Source organism: Chinchilla lanigera, unplaced genomic scaffold (genome assembly GCF_000276665.1).
Source record: "Chinchilla lanigera isolate Chin_1 unplaced genomic scaffold, ChiLan1.0 scaffold00014, whole genome shotgun sequence".
NCBI lineage: Eukaryota > Metazoa > Chordata > Mammalia > Rodentia > Chinchillidae > Chinchilla > Chinchilla lanigera.
Genome location: NW_004955415.1, coordinates 13,219,501 through 13,234,383, shown reverse-complemented (window position 1 = coordinate 13,234,383; position 14,883 = coordinate 13,219,501). Strand labels below are relative to the sequence as shown.

General features: G+C 43.8%; 1 protein-coding gene across 3 annotated transcripts in view; it reads right to left on the bottom strand.

Moving 5' to 3' along the window:
• Window positions 1-14,883, bottom strand: part of Stk35 (serine/threonine kinase 35) — a 36,946-nt gene that overhangs the window by 14,714 nt on the left and 7,349 nt on the right. For all 3 annotated transcript variants that reach the window (XM_005380745.2, XM_005380746.2, XM_013512394.1), the window contains exon 3: window positions 6,950-7,699. In XM_005380745.2, coding sequence (XP_005380802.1) covers window positions 6,987-7,699 — 713 coding nt within the window. In that variant the 3' untranslated portion in view covers window positions 6,950-6,986. The remainder of the gene's footprint in view (window positions 1-6,949; window positions 7,700-14,883) is intronic.

Genomic DNA, 14,883 nt, shown 5'->3' with positions numbered 1-14,883 from the left:
CAACTAAACACTGAACAATTTGCTCAGTCCTTTCCCTCTGGCCCAGCTCTGCAAAGTGCTCATGAGACCAGGTAAGGCAAAACTACCACCCCCAGTGTACAGTGTACAGTGTACAGGAGATCAGGGAAAAAAGCTGGTTCTACCTGTGTCAAAGAACAGATAATCCATGGCGACAATGCCCTGCCCCAAAAAGATTTCTCCACTTTAAGTAAAACTCCTATTCTTAAGGACCTAATTATTGGGGGCTGGGGATTTAGCTCAGCGGCACAGCGCCTGCCTGGCAAGCGCGACATCGTGAGTTCAATTCCCGGTACCGGGCGGGGGGAAAAAAAAAAAAAAAAGAAAGGACCTAATTATCTACTTCAGGGCATAGGCATCTCCTGCCCCCACTGCCCTGCTACAATTCAAGAATCCAGCAAAGACTAAACTGGGATCAGTCAGCTTCTAAGGCACATCAACCACTGCTGTAGGCCTCTTGCCAGCTACCTAGGTGCTCATCGCATACTCTGAACTTTCTCAGAGCAGAAAGAACTACCTCTTGTCATGGGAAACCTAAGTACTACATGTCTCACGTCCATGTCAACCTTCTCAGGATGCTCAGGCAAAGGTGGAAAGGAAATTCACTATGGTTAATGTCCAACTGTTGGTTGAATTCAATCATGAAAACATAAGCACAGACAATTTAAATGATTCAATGAGCCAATCATAGTGGTTAAAGCCATGGACTAAGGCTTACATTGAAATTTAGATTTGAAGCCGGGCATGGTGGTGCACACCTGTAACCCCAGCACTCAGGAGGCTGAGGCAGGAGGATCATTGAGAGTTCGAGACTAGCCAGGGCTACAAAGTGAGCTCAAGGCCAGCCTGAACTGCATAGGGAGACCCTGCCTAAAAAAAAAAAAAAAAAAAATTTAGATTTGACCTCCTACTATCTCTTAACTTTTACCAAGAAATTAGGCGTGACTTCTGTGATGGGAAGCAGCTAACAAGATTTCATCTGGAGCAAAGAATACTTTCTATGACCTCTTGGGTCACATCAACATCTGATTTCCTTCAGTAGGCCTTAGCTACCCGCTCCAAATAGACGTCATCCAAGGGCTTGGCCTCAGAAGGCCCTAGTAACAGAGGTTTGTGTACTGTACAGCAGACTTGGCCTGCATACAGATTCCCTCATCCCACAACGCCCTCCCTGCTAACATGTGGGTGGCGGCACCTGGAACATCAGTTTGGCCGACTTCCTGCTGGGGTAAGCTTGTGGCTGGCTGGGAGGATCCATAGGAATTATTAAATGTCTTCCAAAAGTGACAAATCAAGGAAAGATAGGACTCATCAGTAAATAATTATTAAGAACAGATACATCTTCCTGGAACATTTAATTGCACAAGGTAGTTCTCTGTATTACAAATGGGACTCCATCTGTGCAATGTCCCTAGCCAACAGTCCTTTCAAGGGAATCCCAACTTCCCAACATGAAGTCCATTTCATTTTGGCAAAAAAACTGAAACCATTTAGCCTTGATTTAAAAGTTACCCTGAAATCCACAATCTTGGACTATTGAGGTGTGTCTTCATGTTGGTACTGGACTAGGGTCAGATGTGCTTATTGTAAGCAGGCTAGTCTGAACCATGACAGGAAAGCTGAATGGAACCAGGACATGTAAGTTCTGTCCCTTCACCTGGGACCTCAATCAAGCCCCTTTTCTCTGGTTTCTAGCTACCACCCACTTCCGTTAGTCTTCACAGCATCTGTACTACTGGTTCTCAAAGTGCAGTCTGGTTTGGAGTCTGTGAAACCAAACATTTTCATACTGAAAACAGTACTATTTGCCTTTTTCACTTTCTTTGTTTTGTTTTTTTGTTTTTTTGTTTTTCTCTGGTACCAGGAACCGAACTCACGACCTTGCGCTTGCCAGGCAGGCGCTTTTGCCGCTGAGCTAAATCCCCAGCCCCTTCACTTTCTTTCTCTGCTATATACAGAAGAGCTTTCCCGAAGTTACACGATGGTGACCTGGCCCAGATTATAATGCAGAAGCAAATAAGCAACCGGCTGACTACTAAGGGAGGCATTAAAGAGGTCCACAAATACATAAAGCAACGCTGCTTTACTTACAGTGCTTACTCTTAATTTGAGCTATTTTTCATGAAATATATTTATTTAGCTGATGGGGCTTTCACACCTAAAATGGGGAATCACGATCTGTGCTCTCACTGTCTCCAAACCCTTTCCCCTTGCTCCTGCTAAAATCTCCTCTGGCCAGGTTACTCTGTGACTCTCAGAGTCTGCCAAGCCCAATGGTCAGGACTCAGCCTTCATCTCACTCAACTTACCCAAGGCAGATGCTAGCTGGTTACTTCTTCCTCTTGAAGTCTTTGCCTGTAAGCTTCCTACTTTCTCCCCAATCTTAGTGTGAGACAACCCAGAGTTCAGTCACTTCCAGAAGACTAAACCCAACTTTCTTCAGCCCAATTTATTCCTCCTCTGATGTCTTCCCCATCTCACTTGATAGCAACTCCACCCTTTCAATAGCTCAGGGCAAAACTTTGCAGTCATACTTAATCCTGTTTCATACCTCATGTCCAGCCCACAGGAAATCTTAATGGCTCTGACTTTGAAAGACAAAGTTTTGCGGTCAAAGGGCTTACATTCTATTTAGAAAACACAGGTCACCCCAAATCCAACTGTGCCCCCCTGCTCCACAGTCTCAAGCCATCACCACCTTGGAACTGGATTACCAGTGACCTCCCACTTTATTCTCTCACTTTTCCCCTACAGCCTGGCACAGCTGATCCTTTCAAAGGGCCAAATGTCACAAAGTTCAAAACACATTTCACATAAAAACAAAAGCCAAAATCTCTGTCATGGCTTACAAAGCCTACTCTACTTGACTTTTAGTTACCTTTCTTTTCCTATGCTCTTATACATGACCTGTGTTTCCTGTGTCTTCTAAATAGGGAGTAAGCCCTATGACTGCAAACCTTTGCCTTTTCTGCTCACAAATGTATCATCATGTCTACAATGGTACCTGGCAAATAAGTTTTCTGGTAAGCACACTGAACAAGTAAATGGATTTCAGCTTTGTTGTCTACAAAGCTTGGCAGGGGAGTGGGGTGGTGCTCAGTGTTCTTCCCAGCTCAAGCCTGATTCTCTAACCAGTCAGATATGGCTCTCTACACGCCAGAACTATAGCTTGTAACAGTACAAGGTTCAGCTCTGGGCACTCAGACCTGGGCCCAGGGCCACAATTCTAAGTGTTCCTACCCTCTGACAGGGCAAGAAGATAGGTTATGATCAAATTGGTACCACTTTAGGGCAGGCATGGAGGCACATGCCCATAATCCTAGCAGTTAGGAGGCTGAGGCAGGAGGATTGATTTGAGTTCTAGGCCAGCCTAGACTACACAGTGAATTCAAGGCCAACCTGAACCTACATAGTGAAACCCTGTTTCAAAGAGACGAAAACCAAAACAAATTGGTACTACTTTGTGAAATAGGAAGAAATTGTTCAAAAGGAAAGGGGAACTAGGGAGGGTGAACAGAAGGGAAAAGAAAAAAATGAGAAAAGGAGGATAAAATGGAAACAAAGTTTTGCAAATAAGGAAGGGAAGAGTTGAAGAAAGGGGTGGAATGGGGAAAAAAGGAACCAAGATATACTATAAAGGTACAAATTTCCAATGATGAATGTGATCAGTATGTATATCTAAATTGTCCCAATAAGCTTAATTTACGTAAATTTCCCCTTAAGTAAGTCAATGTTAGAGCGAGTGAGATTTCCACAGTACATACAACCCAAACCTTGCCAAAGTTATTTGAAGCACCCAAACCTAGAACCCCACACTCAGCATGTATCCCACATAAACTACACCTATTTTCATTCATTTCACCACCACTCAAAATGCACACCTTGACAAGAGTTAGCCAAATTACAGCAAGGTAACTTAACAGAATGTCCTTTTAATGGTACAGGCTCAGGATCCCACAGACTGGGGCAAACAGAAAACACAGGGGCTTCTATGTACCTCCTCCCTTGAGGATCTCTCCCTTCTCACATAGAAAGTCACTGCTGGCGATGTCATAAACTGTTTGAGCACTGGGGTGGAAGTGTTGGGACAGGTGAACAGAACACTTTCCTTCCCTGCCCCAGGTGGAGATTTCCTCTGGTACCTATGACCCCACTCTTAACTCCTAAGAGCACTTCTGCCTCTGACTTAGCGTCTCTCCTCTGAGATACACCATCTTCTCCTGTTCCCACCTTCACAGCCTCAGCCATCCCACCATGCATCCTCCTTAGATCACCTACCTTGAGGGATGTGCAGTTTGTTTTAGACACCACACTACCTTGGTCAGGAAATTCACACTTAACTGCTCTCATTTCAAACAACTTCCCTCCCTTTTTGGAGCATGTCAATTTTGGGTTAAAGGACCATCTGGGGGGGAGGTTTCCATAACACCCACATATACTTTTTAGAAGTATTTCTATTGATGAATTATTAATTTTAAGAGAATTATTAATTTTAAGAATTTTATTATATTAAACAATGTGAGCTGGGTGTGGTGGCGCATGTCTATAATCCCAGCACTTGGGAGGCTGAGGGAGGAGGACTGTTGCGAGTTCAAGGCCAGCCTAAGCTACAAAGTGAGTTCAAGACCAGCCTGAACTGCAAGGCTGTGACCCTGTCTCAAAACGACCAAAAAAAAAAAAAAAAAAAAATTGGCACCACTAGTAATGTAGTAATTAGCTGTCACTATCACAAACCAAACTGCCCAACTCTCCTGAGACACTTAAGGTAAACAAACGTCTAACCTTTTCTCTTCATTTCATGATCACCTATTTCTCCTAGGTGAAAGAAGCACTTGTATTTAACTAAAACTTTGCCCTATAAAGCAACACAAATCCCAAGTGTGGATGTTGAAACAGGAGCCTTGATCTCAATTAGTTGTGACAACTCCATAATCCTAACCCAAATTCTAGTCCTCCAAATGCCAACCTTCCTCTTATACTAGGACAAATTTGAATTATATGAGGTCTTTCAAAAATAGAAAAGATGAGATGGAAATAGGAAACGACAGCATAAAATACTATTCAAACACTGGCAAGGCAAACCTTTAATCTCTGACACAGCACTATCCTAGCCTCGTTTTGGGGAGAAACTACCCTCCTAGTCACTGGCTGGCAGATGAATTGGCCTGGCACATGGAAGAGACTCAAAGTATCTGTGAAACGGGAGAATCAAATCTAGTGATGTACTTGCAAGAACATACAGACCCAGCTCCACCTACAATTCTGAGGGTGACAAAGGGTTAAGAACTGACCATCACAACATCTAGAGCTTCTAACAGCACAAGATTCAGCTCCAGGCACACAAACCTGGGCCCATGGCCACAATTCTAAGTGCCCCCACCCCCTGAGACAGAGCAAGAAGATAGGTTATGGTCACATTGTTACCACTTTAGGTCAGGCATGGAGGCACAAGCCTATAATCCCAGCACTTGGGAGGCTGAGGCAGGAGAACTGCTGTGAGTTCGAGGCCAGCCTGGGCTGCACAGTGAGACTCTCAAAAACAAAAAACAAAACAACAACAGAAAAAACCTGACCTTGTACTTGACAATTCCTGACAAGCAGCACGCCCCCTGCCCCATCTCAAGGTTTTAGTAAAATCTAAGAGTAGCTTATTTCTACCTTTCCTTGTTGACATTAAGAGAAAAGAGGGAGAGGCTTGTTCAAGTAAGATACACTTACCCTCAAATTTAGTCAGCTCCTGGATAAATTACTTTACCCCTGGCAGGGTTGTAAAGGTGAAATCAAACAGCTCATGTGAAAATACAGTACCAAGCATATATGGTGGTCAGTTTCTGATCTACTGATCTACGGCCCTAGCATACACTTTTGGATTTTCTACCTCAACATCTACCCACACCGTTCCCTTTCCTGGCAGGTTCTTGTCCTCTCTAATCTCCACGTCTGCACTCTCACAAAACTAAGTTGATCTAGGCCAGTGATGGCAAACCTTTTAGAGCTTCCAATGATACAAAGAGCCCGTTACGGCATGCATGCCATAGGTTCGCCACCACTCATTTAGGGTCCCTCTGGTGACAGGCCCTTTATAGAGGCTGATCCTTCTACCTGAGATACTCCCCTCTAACCTGTATTTCCTACTCTTGTCTCTGGGCACCAACCCCTGATAGGTCAACTGCCTTCAACACCCTTCTCCTTCACTGTAAAGCAACTTTGATAAAATTTGATGACTGCTTCTCTCCTTAATTAAGCTGCAAAATTCAAGAGGAAGGAGAATGTTTGATTGTTGTCTATCAAGTTACCCCACAATCTAGCAGAGCATCTGACCAATGAAACCCCACAATAATTCTACAAAACAAGCAAAACTTCAATATTCACTATTGTTTTCTTTATAGCATCTAAAATGAAGATAAGTATGCTACCTAAAGCAGAATGGTTAAGTAATGGTACATGAAGTGGGATGACAAACAATCACCGAAAAGATGACACTTGACGGATGACAGGAGGGAGGAATGTTCAGACCTGTACTTGAGTGAAAAGAGCAGAAAATAACACTCCCTAGCTACAGCGAGACTGAAACTATGTAGAGGTGAATGTGTGAACAAAAAGGATTATGGATAGTGTTTATTCCTGAAAACATGTACTAATTTTGTAGCACATTTTTTACTGTGACTATTTATTATTTGATAAGAAGTATTTCTAAAAACTACAAGGTATTAGCCCAAATGCAACCCTCCTCAAAAGACTTCTATACTATACTTCCCACCTTGGGCTCAAATAATCCATCTACCTCCTTACTGAGATTTGGGGGGCAGCGGAGAAATCTTTGATAATAAGGACTTGTCATCCACCCTGCATTTCTCCCCAGCTCCCTGGGACTCAAAACACAGAACCCAGTCTGGTAAGTGTGCATGCAGAACAAAAAGAGATCACTCACCTAGTTTAAAAACACCCAAGATGTTCAGCCCTGAATTTTAAGCAGCACATGTGACCCGGTCCATTCTGGTTTCAAGTTCAAAGGCATCAGGCCGGTCCTGTGGGTTAGCAGCTAACATATCTTTCAAGAGCTGCTTGATCCCCTCAGACATGGAAGTCCTACGTTTCTGGGGGATGTGCAACTCCATCTTTGGGTTTTCTAGCAGTGCCTCACCAACAGGTACGATCTCAGTTCCCTGTTTAATGTAGGTCCCCAGGAGCTCTTTCTTGGTCTCAGAGTCAATGAAAGTGATTCTCTCTATCATTGCCCAGATGATAATACCCAGGGCAAAGATGTCCGCCTTGGCTGTGTAGTGTCCCTCCCAGACCTCAGGGGCCATGTAGAAGTCTGAACCACAGGCTGAGGACAGCCAGTACTTATTCACATTCACATTTTTGTTGTCTTGATTGCCCTCTTTGCCTCGAGGTGCCAGCCCAGCACAGACTTTGCTCAGTCCAAAGTCTGCCACTTTGAGGATGGGGGTGCCAGACCGCTCTGTGATGAGGATGTTGTCTGGCTTTAGGTCCCTGTGCACGATGTGGTTTTTGTGCAGAAAGGCAATGGCGCTCGTGAGCTGTAGCATGAAGCTTTTGTTGGTGGCTGGGTCTGGCCTCCGGGACAGGACGTACTGATTCAGGTCTCCACCTTCACAGAATTCCATGACAAACCAGAGATAGCAGGGCTCTTCAGCGTAGCCCAGGATCCTTTCTCCTAAATCAAAGGAGGACAGGAAAGAGCCTGAGTGAGATGGACACATTCACATCACTTTTGTACTTTGTACTTTTTTTTAATGTAATGCAAAGAAAGGTACTTATACTAAGGAATGACAGTAGTGACAAATAATTGCTCCAAAACAACTTGTAAAACTGACAACGAGCCAATTCCATAGATGCAGGTACATTTCTACCAACACAGGACAAGTGAAGGTATAACACAGTCATTGTGACTGGTGTCAATCACCTGGGGGTTGGAATTAAAAGGCCTGGGTATGAACTCAGGTTTACTGCCATCTGGTTGGCCATCAGATCATTTTGTTTCTTTACACTTGCCTGCCATCAGGGAGCATCATTCCACCCATACTTCCCAAGGCTGCTGGGAAGATGAACAGGTACAGTATGAGAGAAGGCTGTCAAATGTCTCGTGCTTCTATTAGGACTGTTACTTCCTGCCAGACAAATGACCTTCTCTCTTCTTTCCTGACCTGTTTAAAAATTCTTATTAATACACGTGGAATGGCATTTTAACATCATTTCAGCATACCCCCTGCTAGCACACGGCATGCCTAACACAAGTCAGGAAAGTAGCATGCCCTCAGCATTATGAGGCTTAGTTTGGAGGAGGTGGCAGGTATCTGCCAAAGCAACCCTCATAAGCCAAACACAGGCAGCAAGAAGGTGGGCAGGAGTCTCCAGGTCTGAAGCGGTCATAAGGGGCAGGATCTGACTTACTTTAAAGAACAGGCAAATCAGGAGTGGGGAGCAACAAGGGAACACCAGACTGAAAGGGAATAGATAATGGGGTACTCGGACAAATGGACCAGGAAGGTGTAAATAAGAAGTCCAATGGGAACAGTAGCATTTGAAGTAGATACATAAAGTGAATTGAGTTATGTGGACTCAAAACCAGGAAAACTGGTGCCTGGCCTCTCTGAGCAAATCCCAATATTCCCTTCAAAGCAACTGCTGCCACACTGAGCCCTTAGTTGGAAGTTATTGATGACAGCTGACCCTAGAGCTAAGTCTAAGCAGGCAGACGCCTTATCCTCTAATGAAAAGGACAACATGCAAGTGAAGGAACTTGCCTTGAGTGATCATACTGGACATGTGTAACTGGGCCAGGGTCTGAAAACAAGTTCTCTGCTTCCCAGCAAGGTATATTCATTCTTCCAAAGACAAGGGCCTTATCTGCTCAGAGAGCCTCTGGTGCCATCATTTACTCTGCAGTACCTTCTTGTAAAGAAAATCAGGGCCTCCAGGTAACTCCCTGCTACCACAAATGGCCCAGAAATGACCAACGCACACTGTCGCAAAGCTAGAGGCTTGGGAGTTTCAGGTTCAGCCAACAAAAGCTGAACAAAAGCTTCAGGTTTTTTTTAAAAATCACAATCTGATAGACTTACTTCCCCTACAATTATATAAGTTACTTGTTCATAGTACTCATAATCAAAGTGACACAGGTAGAACCAGTTTTAGATGGCTTTTTTTAAAGATCAGTTGTCTCCCCTCTTCTGATCCTCTTTCTAGGTCACTGGCAGGCGGGCTGAGGCTCTTTACCTAAAAACACTGCAAAAGGAAGCAGTAATCCAAAGACCAAACCCACCTAGGTTCTAGTTAAAGACAGAAGAAAAAACAGCAATCTTGTTTCCTGGTGGTACAGCCAGGAAAGAAAAGATTTAAAAACCATCGATTCCTTCTGCAAAAGGCACATTAGAAAATAATGAAACTTCTAGTGGGAGAATAAAGGGTGGGGACTGATGATTATTTTATATACAAAGTTGGTATGGAAACTGAAAGAAAAAAGAAAAGTCCTCCGAGTAGACTATCATGCAGACCTATAAAAAGTAGGAAAAAAATGCCCCAAGTTAGTGCTGGGGGTGGGGGAGAGATGGGACCCTTGAACCGAGAAGCCTGCTCTGAGGAAGTGAGCTGAGCGTGAGCGGTGGAGGAGAATACCAGGTAGGAAGAAGCATTCTGGGGATCTGATGTGTCAAATTCTTGGTTCAGAGGAAAACATGACGGAAGATGCCTAGAACCCTGGGCAAGTCCCTTAACCTGAGTGGCTCAGTCCCATCTACCAAATTTGAGGTTGACATCTATGCAACAAGATCACTGTGAATTAAGTATAGGTACTTTGGGAATTGGGTACTGGTCATCACTAGTATCTTCATTGCCACAAGACCCCAACCAGATCCTCAGAGGTCAGATTTCAGTAATCCCAGTGCTGAGAATAAAGTCTTCACATGTTATGCAAAAGACAAAATTTACCTCAGAAAAAGACCATAGATGATTCCACAGAAAACATCAAACTTAGGTGATAATGGTAAAATCCTATAGGTTACAAAGCCCCATCTCTTGAAAAATTTGTAGTAGCCAAATCTTGGAAACAACCCAAGTACCCATCAACTCGTAAATGGATAAAGATGTGTTTTTTTATACAGAAGAGTACTACTCTGCCATAAAGAAGGATACGCTTCAGGCATTTTTAGGAAATGGATGCACCTTGAATCCATACTCCTAAGTGAAATAAATTGGATACAAACGTGTGAATACTGCATTGTTTCTCTGGTGTGAGAAACCGAAAGTGTAAATAAAGAAGGACCAAAATGTATTTTGAAATAGGAGGAAAATGTTCAGATGGGGAGGAGAACAAGAGAGGGGAAGGAGAAAGAAGAGAAGAATAGAAACAAGAAGGAAAACATGGAAACAAAGCTTTGTAAATGGGGAGAAGAGGGGTTGAAGGGAGGGTAGGGGAATGGGAAAAAACCAAGTTATATCATGTATATAAATTCTCTATGATGAATGTGATCGTTATGTATAACTAAAATGTACCAATAAAATCTAATGTTAAAAAAAAAAAAAAAAAAGGAAAAAATGTGTGCCAAAGTTGGTAACTATGGCCCCCAAATTAGCCTTCACAGGCAAATTCTTAATGTACGCCATTTTCATCCCAGCTTGAGAGCTACCCTACTTCATACCTGCCCTATGTCCCAGGTAACTTCTCTGTTCTAACCGGCCAAGGTCCCAGTCTTAAATTTCTATTTTAGTTTGTATTAAGTTATACCAACTATTCTGGCTTGTAACCCATAGCATGACTCATGCATTTCACCATGAGGAAGGCCAGCACATTTTGCAAAAGTTGCGGGAGGGATAGATTTCTCAGTACTCCAGCCCTGCTGGAGGGACCTGCAGACATTAGAAAGTATGCTAGCTCTAGGAAGTTGGAAAGGGGAACAGTTAACCACTGGTCATCACTGAACATTAGCTCATAAATGACCCTAATCTATGCAGACTCAAATGCTACAGCAGTCTCTCAGTCAGAGCAGGGCTGATGGAGGGCCAGCGATTGACAGGGTTTAGGCTCAGGCCCATTTCACACACAGTCCAGTGTGTCCCTGCTCCAGCCCTGTAGTTATTTCCCTGCTTGCTGCATGTGCAGTGGCACCTCAGTTCACAAACTCAACTCTCTCCATGACTGTGGTTGTAAACCAAACTGGGTAAGAACTAAATCAAATTGCCCCATAGAGTTAACACTGAACCTCACCATTGAATTTTTTTGCTTGTTTATTTTTTGAGAGAAGGTCTCCTATGCAGCCCAGGCTGGCCTTGAACTTGAGGAGATCCTTCTGCCTTGGTCTCTTGGGTGCTGAGATTACAGGTGTGCACCACCATGTCCAGATATAATCATCGAATTTGCTTTGGTTCTCGTCCAACTCTGTTTAGGACCAGAATCATGGAAAGACTCAAGTTTGTGAACCCAGGTACCGCTGTACAAGTGGAACAGAGACATGTAACAATTACAAGAACCCCACATGAAATTTAGCATTGTGAAGTGAACATAGGCTTTCATAATTCCTTTTTATGGAATAATCGGACGGTTTTACAAGATTATTGCATTATAAGAGTAAAAAATTCAGTTTCCTTTGGAGAAAACACTGGCAGTGTTACTTGGTAGTGACAAGAACTTGAGGAGATGAACCTGACAGCTCAGTGGATGCTGTTTCACAGATGGGAAGCTTCAAGTGAGAAAGGCCTAGTAATCTGCCTAAGAACACAGCCCTAGTGGGTGGGAAGGACCTGGGCCTCCACAGCCAAGTCCTGCTGCTCCCAGTCTACACACACTGCTGATTAAAGGGAGGAGGGCACACGCTGGGATAGTCCTACTACTTCCCCTCAAGTCTGACCACAAGATAAATTCTGTACTTTAAAACATCCTATTCCATCATTCATAGGGAGACAGAGAAAACGCTAAAACAAACACCCTCTGTAACAAACCAAGTAGGTATCTCCCATCATCAGTATTGATGGTTAAATAAGGAGTGAAATCCAATAAAATGTGGCCTGCTTTACTGACAAAGTGTGGCCAGTAGGCTCTGCATGCAGGCAGAGGTATGAACTTGGCAAAGACAGTCACCTCCTGGAAAGGGACACAAAATACCCTAGATTTCTTAAGCCTTTCTTAAGTTAGAGTCTAGCTTCTAGCTTATTCCATTCATTTCCTGAGCACATGTTGCTTATCCCAGGTCCCAGAGGTGAGATGAGCTAAGAAGCAAAAGCTTCTGGTTACGAGAAACAGAATAACTGTAGCCACAGGTCTGGGGTGAGGGCCCAGTTCTACCTGAGTAGGGGACAGGAGAGGAGAGAAAGGCAGGGTAGGGATTGCAAGAGGCCATTCAGTTGCGCCTCCAAGATGAGGACATACAGTGAACCAGGGTCCCAAGGAGCCTAGGGGATCACAGAGCAGATGCAGGGGATGGGCAGAGTGAGGCTGGAGAAGGTCTAGGGCAGACTAAGAAATAGCAAGTAATTCAAAGTTCTTCATCTCTTTCAGAAAGCTGTACTGCTTATTGAATCTAACAAAATAATTTATTTTAGATATGCCACTGAAATAAACCTTTCAGACTGCTGATGATACTATGACCTACAATAAGTCAACTTCTGACTTCAGTGATGTTAATATGTGGAAGAGTGAGTCTCAGACAACCAGTGCAACAAGTTCCCTCTGGAGGCACCAGGAGCTGTAGATAAGACAGACGAGCAGACCACAGCCTCAGCAGATCTCAAACCAGAGTGCAGATGGGCAAGGGAGGAGGCAAGATGGGGACTAGCAATGATATGGAGGTTTAGGATCAACAGAACTTACAACTTGTGTGTGGGAAAGGAAGAATCCTGTGAGTACCTAGTCCTCTCTTCTTACTCCAAACTCTTCACTATTCTGACAAGTGAGAAGCCTGACGCTCAAAAGATTACCTTGCTTAGGGGCAGGACCCTGAGTCTTAGCGGCTCGGAGCCTCTTGATAACTTCTTGGTCCCAGCTGCAGGATGTCACACCTGGATGCTCTGCTTCCCCTCTAGGCAGAAGCGCCTTCTCAGCAGATCTTTATACCCCAGGGAGTTTAACGTTCGAATCCCTGGGTGCTGGTTGTCTAATAACACAATGTGCAGATTCTTTTTTTAGTGAAAGACTAATTATAATTTTGATTGAAATGTGTTGGGATGTTAGCAATTCAGTAGTATGTACCAAGTCTTAAAAATGTTCTGTCCATTTGACATAAAAATTCCACTCCAGGGGTCAGGGTGTAGCTTAGTGGCACAGCACATGCCTGGAAAGTGCAAGGTCCTGAGTTTGATTCCAGGTATGCTCTCCCTTCTCAAAATTCCACTCCAGTAATATACTCTACAAGTAACAAAAAATCTAACAACAAAAATAAAAACCCTCACCACCAACAAAAGACACACTAAAGCCGGGTGTTGTGGCGCACATCTATAATTCCAGCACTCAGGGGGCTGAGGCAGGGGGATCTTTGCGAGTTCGAGACCAGCCTGGGCTATAGAGTGAACTCAAGGCCAGTCTAAACTGTATAGCAAGACAGTCTCAAAGACGAAAGATAGATAGACTAAACACCCAAATACCTAGAACTAATATTCTATATAGCATACACTGAACACAACTTAATTATCTAAGAATGGCAACAATTAATTATGATATTGCCACTTGGTTATACTTCAACAAAATCTTGAAAGAAGGTCACATATCATATGGGGGGGGGGACAGAATACAGCAGGCATGATGGCACATAATTCTAATTCCAGCTACATGGGAGGCTGAGGCAGAAGGATCCCAAGTTCAAGCTTAGGCAATTCAGTGAGACCTCTCAAAAAGGCTGGGTGCCATGTCTGTCCAATGTACTTCCTAAGGAAGCCAAGCAGACCTGTTACAATGGCTGCCAGGCAAGATACAGTGTCCCAAGAGGCAACGAGGATAGGTAACAACATTCCCTCTCTACCCACTGTGATCCAAGACCCCAAGAATCTATTTCATTTTCCATAACTTGGGAAGAAACAACTATATCACCAGGTTGTTGGAAGGCATCTGACACGTGGGTACCAAAGCAGACACCTATTGGATATTAATTATGTTAATGTCTCCGATATCCAGATAGGCAGCCACCCAATATGACCACTGGTTATAAGACAGAATGTCAAGAATGTGGAAATTGGATGTAAATCTCGAGCTCAATATTCACTAGTGTCACACTGAAGAAATTACTTGCCCTTGATGGAGATTATCTGTGACATCAGGTTACAAAAACACCAGCAGAAGAGGATTAAATAGAGTAAGTACAAAAATACTATGAGACGTTAAGTACTGCTACAACGAACATTACCGGGGACCTTGAAAAGTTGACTCTTCCACCCAGGCAGACCTGCACCACAGGCAACAGGCCTTGCCACAAACCCAAGCCTCAGCTGTGCCAGGGCCATTTCTCACTTTTCCATTCTTCCCCCAATTTAGTCCTTGTTCCTGGCAGCTGATTTCCTACAACACCTCTTACAGGCTGCAGTGAAGTCACACCTACCGTCAGTCTCCTCCATTAGACTGGGTACACATGGTGGAATGAAATCAAGTCTGGGGTTCCCACATGAACCACTGCATGCACACAGGAGGTGTTCAATAAACCAGTAACAATCATGAGCTCAGACATTTAAAAAAACACAGCGGAGAAACAGTTCCAGGCACTGAGGGAGCACTGAGACTAGATCTTGTGCCTGCCTTTTTATTTAACCCCACCTATCCTTATCTCCCACAACAATCCAGTAAAATGTTTCCTTTCATTACCATGAGTCTGGCCATCGGCAAGAGGGCCTCCCCAGGTAGGTAGTTCATCCACACAGTAA